Source organism: Mastomys coucha, unplaced genomic scaffold (assembly GCF_008632895.1).
Source record: "Mastomys coucha isolate ucsf_1 unplaced genomic scaffold, UCSF_Mcou_1 pScaffold4, whole genome shotgun sequence".
NCBI lineage: Eukaryota > Metazoa > Chordata > Mammalia > Rodentia > Muridae > Mastomys > Mastomys coucha.
In genome coordinates, this window is record NW_022196910.1 from 12,248,582 (window position 1) to 12,257,171 (window position 8,590).

The following is an 8,590-nucleotide window of genomic DNA, read 5'->3' on the forward strand; positions in this document are numbered from 1 at the left end:
TTTTTTCTGAATGAATGAACATAATGAATGATGTTACTGCCTTTGCCAAAGAAGGGCCTAGAATGGCACTGGAGACTCAGAAACTGACATTGCACTTATTTATACTGATTATTCTCATTTATGTTAGTGGGCTAATGAACAGTAATCTGAACAGTACTTTGTTGAACAGAGCAATAGTTTAGTATGCTGAGTTAAATGAACAAATGCCATTTCCTTTTAGCCAATCCTTTTTGATTTTTCGAGACAGGGTTTCTCTGTGTAGCCCTGGCTGTCCTGGAACTTACTCTGTAGACCAGGCTGGCTTCGAACTCAGAAATTCGCCTGCCTCTGCCTCCCAAGTGCTGGGATAAGAGGCGTGCGCCACTGCCCAGCAGCCTATTTTCTATTCAACTCCCCAATTTGTATTTTCTCTACAACTTTCTAGACAGGAACTCTGTTTTATTTGAACTAATCATTTCTAGTATATTTTTCCTTCATATTATACAGTGGTAGGAAAAATTACTCAAGCTTTGAGACTGATTTATTATTCATTGATAAGGTGAACAAATACTAATTGATCTTACTGAGTACTTATGTGATAGTGTCGTAGCAACTTAAACAAGTAAACACACATGCCTCCTGACCTCAGAAGCCATTAGCTTAATAGGGGCAACATGTAAGCAAATGGAACGACACTTGGTAGGTGCTGTAATAGAAGGATGCAGCGAGGTAGATTATTATAGATGCTAGGTATACTGCTATCTATGCCTGAAGTATGAAAGAAGCATTCCAAATAAGGTTTCCCATTGTGCACAAGGGAACAGGGTTGAAGGAACTGGCAGGTTGAGAACACTAAGGATGTCTATGGGTTAGACACAGTAAGGAGACGTAGGTACACTGAAGAGGCCTACTGTAGTGAATGAGGTGATAGCAGGTTCTAGTGAGCCAATGCACTGTGGCTCAAATGCTGAGTTGGGACTGGGAAACACAAACAGAAGGACCAGAAAGCACTGTGGTGGCCCATTTGGAAGACACTGAGAGTCCCAACTGATGCTGCAATTAAGAACAATTGTGAGGAAGGTTCCTTACATTAACACTGTAATCTACAAAATTCTCACTTGAGAACCATACCAAAAAATATTAAAAGCTAAATAAAGTAACACTCATAATGTTTGGAGTAAGTTTATAGTTATGTATTGGGCTATAAACTTAACTATCCTTTGCTGCATGGACTGTAGGTCCTGTTGATTAGGAGTAGGGAAACACAGTGAAATAAGCCAAACACAAAGACAAGTACTGTGTATTTTCCCTAAGAGAATCTTGGAACTCATTTTTCAAACTCCCTCTGAGACAGTGAGGTTGTGCTCCTCCTACCTCCACATACCAAACGCTGGGATTAAAGTTGTGGACCCCCACACCCTGTTGAATCGTGATAGTAGGAATCAAACCCAGGTGCTCTGAAAGAGCAACCAATAGTCAGTCCTCAATCCCTGAGCCACCTCTGGGCCTTAAGGAAGTTTTTAACATTCACAGCACTGATCTTGTCGCTCCCATTTAAACCCTTCAATGGTACTTTATCATCCCAGGGAGAAGGTCTAACACCTTCTAAGAGTTCATTTATTTCAGAATCAGGAACGCATCTTTTACTGCCCTCCTCCCCCAGCACCACTGGATTTATTTCTTTTCCTTTGAAACAACTGATGGTGTGACTGAGGGTCGTGTACAGCCTGTCCCTCTGCCTGAATTTCTTCCTCGACCATCTTCAGTCCTAGATGTCCTTATTCTGTGCCAAAGATGTCAAAGCTCAGTGGGAGTTTATATACCTTCTCAGGAAACAAAATCATTTGTCAATAACTACAGTTCATTAGGCAGTTCACTGTGAAGTAATTATCCCTTAACTTTTAAGAATCTGATGAAAGCTACAGGGGCCCCTAAGAAAATACAAGATCAAAAATACTGGGGCGATGGGGATATTCAAGGTACTTAAACTAAACCTGCAGTCCAAAGAAACTCTGGACTAAAAGGCAAATGATTACCTGGGTGAGATTCACATTTACTTTTAGCACCAAAGCCGACTATGGGACCTCACGAATATTGCCTAAGCTCTCAGGGTCTCTCTGTCCTTCCAGGTGAGATCAGCAAGATAAGTGTTCCGGGGAGAAGACTACACAAGGGCCAATTCTTGCCAGTGCACACTTGAATTAGAAAAGCTTCACCCGAGAGCCATTCGCTAAGCTTCTAAACGGAGGACGCTACTAAAAGCAGATCCAGACCTTGTAAAGGCTCACACACGCGGAGCTAGGAGCATGTGCAGAAGTCCTGAGCATGCGCAGAAGCCTAGGGACCCGCCCTCGTCCTCCCGAAAACTCTCCGGGCAACGCCTCCTTAGTCGTCTGCAGCCTCTTCCGCTGCCGGCACTCAAGGCACTTACCTCCACCGTCGGGATCGGCGCAGCCAGCTGCTCCGGAGTCAGGCTCCCAAACTCCTCGGCTAGCACATCCATTCCATTCACGGTAGAGGAAGAAGTAGACAGAATGCTCACATCCGCCTGTGCGGCTCCAAGCAAATAGCACGCGGAGCGCGGTGTGCGTTCTCCTCCAGTGTCCCCGCTGCGCTTGTTTACGGGAGGCGCTTCAAAAGGTTCCGCCTGCTCAGGGCCTAACCTGCGGAGGAACCCGGAAGTGACCGAGCCGGATGTGGAAAACTGCGCCCTCTAGTGTACTTCCGAGGTCTTTCCAGGCTAACCCTGGACTCCTGACAGGCTTAGTTCTAGTATCCCCAGAATGACTGAATACGACAAAATATAGTAAGTAGTTCTAACTGTATTACTAATCCGAAAAATGACCCGGTAATACACATTGGCCACAACATGAACTGCTAAAGCAGAGATTTCATGTAACTCAGTCTAAACTGTATGTATGTTGCGTAGTACAAAAGAGCAAGAAGTATTTTCCGTGTCCAATATGTGGTTGCTTAAATAATTGATGGTACCTGTGTGTAATGGACAGCCATCAACTGTCAACTGCCATAAGAATGACCATAATAGGGTGGGGAGAAATGCTCTCGTGTCAATGAAGTCTAACAAAATAAGGGCTAATTAACGGTTTGAGAGAAAAATAAGTCCTAATCCTATGTCGATTAATATATTTCTATATACGATGAAACAGTAGAAGAAAATGTAAGAGGGAAGGAGTTTGTAGTGTGCATGAGTTTGTTCCCCACTTCACCAAATAAGCCAGGGATTGTACATAATCCTCCCACAGTGGCACACATCTATAATCCCAGCATTTAGAAGGTAGAGGTAGGAGGGCATCCAGAAACTCAAGGGCATCCTTGTCTACCTAGCAAGTTTGAGGCCACCGTGGGCTACATGAAATCCTGTCTCTGAAGAAAAGATAACGCATTAATAACATTGACTTGGTGAAGAATTTCAACGATGGCAACGGAGAAAGCATAAGACTTGCTAATAGAATTTTAAAGTTGTAGTCCATTTAAAAAATTAGAATACATGACTAAAAATCTCTATGAGTAGTAAACACACACAATGTGTTGGTAGAAGACAAAAGGATTTGTCACTGAAATTGGAAATAAGTTCATGCAAGTCCAATTGTAAGAAAAATCCCATGGAAAGAAGAGGTAAAAGGTGCCAACAATTGTTTAATGAGTTCTAGTTTTGGAAAATACAAAAGTTGTGGAGATGGATAGTGTCACATGAGTGTGCACAATGCTGCTGGCTATTAATGGTTGAACTATTTAATAGCTCACCTATATAATTAGCACCATTTAATAATATAAACTTTCTGTTTGTTTGTTCTGTTTTGTTTTTAACCTGGCCCAAGGTAATCTGCTTACAGAGTTAGCTAGTTAAATTTCAGTGCTTGTATCTAAATGTTGCGCTGATAGACTTCTGAAACTAGGTGAAGAAAGTAAGAAAAAATTACAGGCCACCAAGATGGCTCAGTAGGTTAAGGCACCTGTCGCAAAGCTTGGCAAACTGGATTCAGCTCCCAAGATCCACATTGTAGAAGGAGAGAAGCAACTCTAGAGAGTTGTCCTCTGGCCCCCACACTCACAAGTAAGATAAGCCATTTAAAACTAAGAATGATCAGCCCCTCCCTTAAATCCTTAAGATTTACTCATCTTTTATACAAGGTGTTAGCCAGATGAAAAGTTATCCAATGCCATGGGAGCAACAATGGCTGGTTAAGGGACATAGGTAATGGGAGAAGTGTTTAGGATCCTGGGATACTAGGAAAAGTGTCATTAAGTTGAATATTACTCCTTAACAGGTATTTGAATACTATCTTTAAGTGGATTCTCTAATTATCCGCCCTTGGTGCTAAGTAGAGATCTTCTTCATTTGACAACTAAGGCAGTGGTTAAGAAATTTGACTCACACCTTTAATCTCAGCGCTTAGGAGGCAGAGGCAGGTAAATCTCTGAATTCAAGGCTAGCTTAGCCTATAGGGTGAGTTCGAAGACAGCCAGGGCTACACAAAGAAACCCTGTCTCAGAAAAAGAAAAAGAAAAAGAAAAGAAAAGAAAGAAAGAAAGAAAGAAAAGCAATTTGTCAAATGGAGTTAGGATTTAAATCCCTAATGATCTTAGCCTGGGACCCATGCTTTTTGTTAGGTCTCAAATTCAGGTTTCTTTGAGACCTAATACTTTTTAAATCACTCAATACTAACACCACACAAAAAGCATGGGGAGGCAGAGACATTTTAACAGACAGAGCTATCAGAGTTTATTTTTTTATACTGGCAACTGAATGTGGTGCTCATGCAGGGCTTGCCAAGTACCAGTTTGTTTGGTGGCATTAGAGAGCCTTTGTCTCATGTAAAAGAACTTAGATCTGTTTTCTGAGACTTTAGCAGAATATGCTAGAATATATCCTATCAGTAAATTCCAGGTGGACAAATATGTCTCCAGTGCTGTTTCTGTCCATGGATACATTTACAAAGAACCAGGAGGCCAGAAGTCGTTCTGGGGAAAGGAGGGTCCTTCTGTCTGAAAAGGCAAAGGGATGTTCCTTAAAGTCCATCTTTCCACAAGTGAGTGGGAATGTACATGGGCAGACATTCCTGCATACTGAGAAGAGTCAGGGTACTGGGCAACACTGAAGAATTAAAAGAAATCTTCACTTACATTCATGCCCACAGTCCTTTCTCTGAAAAGCCCTGCTTTGTGTCACAGCACATCATTCTCCCAGGTTTTTCCACAAAAAACAGCCATCTAGGCTGGACATGAGGGAGAAGTTGAAATTCACCCAGTGCAGGAGATGTGTCCAGATCATGGGGGAACAAATCCTATCCCACTCTTTCTTAGGACATTAAGACAGGTCAAGTGGGAAGAAAGACCACAAGAGAAGGAAAGGTAAATGCTGAGTTAGTGTTTGTTAGCATCACAACAGTGGGAAACTACTTTCAGTTGGAAGAATCAAGGAGCCATATGACCAAGTAGCTAACAGCTCACAATCCAGGATGAGACTCTTTGCTTGGATTCAGATACACTTAGCAGCTCCATGACCATGGGCAACTTCATTGGCCTTTTCACGTATGAAAATGATGAATGTGCTGTGCAGCTACAACTTACATCTAATGCTTGGGGTAGGCCCTGCCAAATGATAACTAGCCAGTGGTTATTATTTTATCATGTTCAGAAAGACCAAAAACTATATCCAGCTGATCCAGCACACCTGCAAGAGCAGCTGAGTCAGCCCCAGGTATTCTTTCTTCCTAGGGTCATGTGCTGAGTCCCTTGAAATATTAAAGAGGCTCACATTTTCATTTTCGAAATGAAAACGAGGTTTCACTGCAGAAGAAGCAAAGGAAACAGCTTTGGAGAAAGCTTATCATTAAAGGGTGTTTTGTTTGTTTGTTTGTTTGTAAAGGTTAAAACTCATGGGATAAACTCAATGCCTGCTAAATGAGTCAAGCACATGTTGGGTTTTGTCACCAGCCTTTGAACTTGACATCAAGGACAACCCTTCTCTATACCCTTGAGGTTTTCTGCCAATGACAATATTGGACCTAATGAGCCATGGTTCTGATGAGACATGACAGATTTTGTTCGTATGCAGTTAAGCACTTAGCCATCATTTCTCAAAACACTAAAACCCCTTGAAGCTTGAAAGAGACTTAGGACTCATAAATTACAGTTACTAGTAATGTACGCTGGCTGTTTGTATGTCAGGGTTCTCTAGAGTCACAGAACTTATGGAATGTCTCTCTATATTAGGGGAATTTATTGCAATGACTTACAGTCTATAGTCCAACTAACCCAACAATGGGCAGCTATGAATGCGAAGTCCAAGAATCTAGTAGTTGCAAAGTCCTATGAGGCTAGTTATTTAAGCTGGTCTTCTGTAGGATTGGTTCCAACAAATGTGCTGTCAAGTAAGTGAAGAAGTGAGTCTTCCTTCTTCCAATGTCCTTATGTAGGCCTCCAGCAGGTGTGGCCTAGATTAATGGTATGTGCCACCTGGTCCTGGAACTTGCTTTGTCCTAGGCTTTGAACTCAAGAGATCTCCTTGCCTCAGTCTCCTGGGATTAAAGGCGTGTACTACCTTGTCTGGGCCTAAGCTTTCCATGGCCACTGTGCTTCAAGATCTCCATGTCAAGATCAAGGCCAAAAACCTGTATCTTCCAGCCTCAAGATTTGGATCATAGATGTGCCCTCCATTTCTGGATTGTAGTTCATTATAGACATAGTCAAATTGACAACCAGGAATAGCCATTCAAAGACATCTCACTGAAGCCACATCCTGTGAGGTCTGGTGGAAAGGCAGGGTGGGTAACTGGTTCTTGAAGGTTAAAAGATGGCTTGAACTCACATAGCTATGGAATTGCTGGGGTAGATTCAGACTTGGATTTTGTGATTTCAGATCTATACTACTTTTTCTGAACAGCATTAGAACAAGAGTGTCAATGTCTAATGCATTGGGGTCCCGAGGGTAGAGTTGCATTAACCCAGACACAGGAGTACATAGCCAAGTCAGCCAATGCACAGTATATTCAAAGTTTCAGCTTCTTTTAAAGGCAAAGCAGGAAAAATATTTCCCAGTGTCTAGTTCTCACCAGGTACTGTTTCTCCAGCAATAGCTTATCTTGGTTCAAAGTGACCCAAACACCCCTGCAGACTGAGAAATCTGCCAGCCATCCAACTCTTCTTAGATGTCTTACTACTTATAATTAAAAACATATTACTTTCTTATGAGAAAAGGAACACGAAGGCCACTTCCTCAGACATGCAGCTTACTTGGCAGAACATCAGGGTTCTCTGAAGAGAGAGTATGCTCACTCTTTGTTCCAGTATTCTGGGATTCCCAGATATCCCTTAGTCACCTTAAAGCCAGCAGGCTGGGAGCATTTACCCCATGGCATTTCAGAACAGTTGGGGCTACACAGAGAAACTTGTCTCAAAATTGATTTTTAACATACATTAATTACATTAATTATAATAATAGATTTTGTTATGAATTTTTTCTTTTCTTTTTTTCTTTTTTTTTCTTTTTTTGGTTTTTTGAGACAGGGTTTCTCTGTGTAGCCCTGGCTGTCCTGGAACTCACTCTGTAGACCAGGCTGGCCTCAAACTCAGAAATCCACCTGCCTCTGCCTCCCAAGCGCTGGGATTAAAGGCGTGCGCCACCACCGCCCGGCCTTTTCTTTTCTTCTTTTTGTTTTTAATTTTTTAGAGTCTTTGTAGCTTAGGCTAGCCTTGAGTTGGGATCCTTCTACCTCAACCTGTTGGATGCTGTACTACACAGATTGTATCACTACGCCTGGCTCATGATAACATTTTCGTCCATGTATATAATGTACTTTCATCACATTGATGCTCCCATTACTCTCACCCTCCTCCCCATATCCCACAACTCCGTCCTCTTTAATTTCATTAAATAGTTCTCCTCCTTTCATGTCTTCAGTATATACACAGGTTCTACATGAGAGGGGAAAACATGGCATTTTTCCACATATGGCTTATTTTGTTTTAAAATAGAGATAGTCTCAGGAATTTTCAGATCCTCCTTGTGCAGGGACCATGCTAACTTTTGGTTCAATTTTAGTATCTCTACTGCCAGAGTGAGCGCTCCAGTGCTTGTTAGCTGAATGAATAGTAATGACACCATTTCTGTAAAGCTCCAAGAAGTGGCACAGAATCATCCCAGAATAAAGAATAAAAAGGGCCTAGGGCATCTTTAATCTCAGCACTCAGGAACCAGAAGCAGGAAAATCTCTGTAAGTCCAAGGCTAGTCAGGTATACATATCAAATCCCAGGCAAGCCAGGTCTACAGAGTGAGATTCTGTCTCAAAAAAAGAAAGCAAGAAAAAGAAAAAGGGGCTGGTGAGATGGCTCAGCGGGTAAGAGCACCGTCTGCTTTTCCGAAGATCCTGAGTTCAAATCCTAGCAACCACATGGTGGCTCACAACCACCCATAATGAAATCTGACGCCCTCTTCTGGTGCATCTAAAGACAGCTACAGTGTACTCATTTATAATAATAAATAAATCTTTAAAAAAGAAAAAGAAAAAGAAAAAAACAAATGGAGAAAGAGGAACATTACTTCATTGCTGGTGGGATTGCAAACTGATACAACCACTCTGGAAATCA

At 41.9% G+C, this 8,590-nt stretch overlaps 1 protein-coding gene, 1 long non-coding RNA gene and 1 pseudogene across 3 annotated transcripts in view; 1 reads left to right on the forward strand and 2 right to left on the reverse strand.

Moving 5' to 3' along the window:
- Polr3b (RNA polymerase III subunit B) overlaps positions 1-2,613 on the reverse strand; it is a 99,240-nt gene extending 96,627 nt beyond the window's left edge. Inside the window, exon 1 of the mRNA XM_031350230.1 lies at positions 2,411-2,613. Within this exon, the coding sequence (XP_031206090.1) occupies positions 2,411-2,482 (72 nt within the window). The 5' untranslated portion in view covers positions 2,483-2,613. The remainder of the gene's footprint in view (positions 1-2,410) is intronic.
- A 15-nt stretch (positions 2,614-2,628) lies between these two features.
- The window catches only part of LOC116076428, a 42,518-nt gene continuing 36,556 nt past the window's right edge, over positions 2,629-8,590 (forward strand). For both annotated transcript variants that reach the window (XR_004112947.1, XR_004112948.1), the window contains exon 1: positions 2,629-2,785. This is a non-coding gene — a long non-coding RNA (uncharacterized LOC116076428). The remainder of the gene's footprint in view (positions 2,786-8,590) is intronic.
- Positions 7,970-8,064, reverse strand: LOC116076591 (annotated as a pseudogene).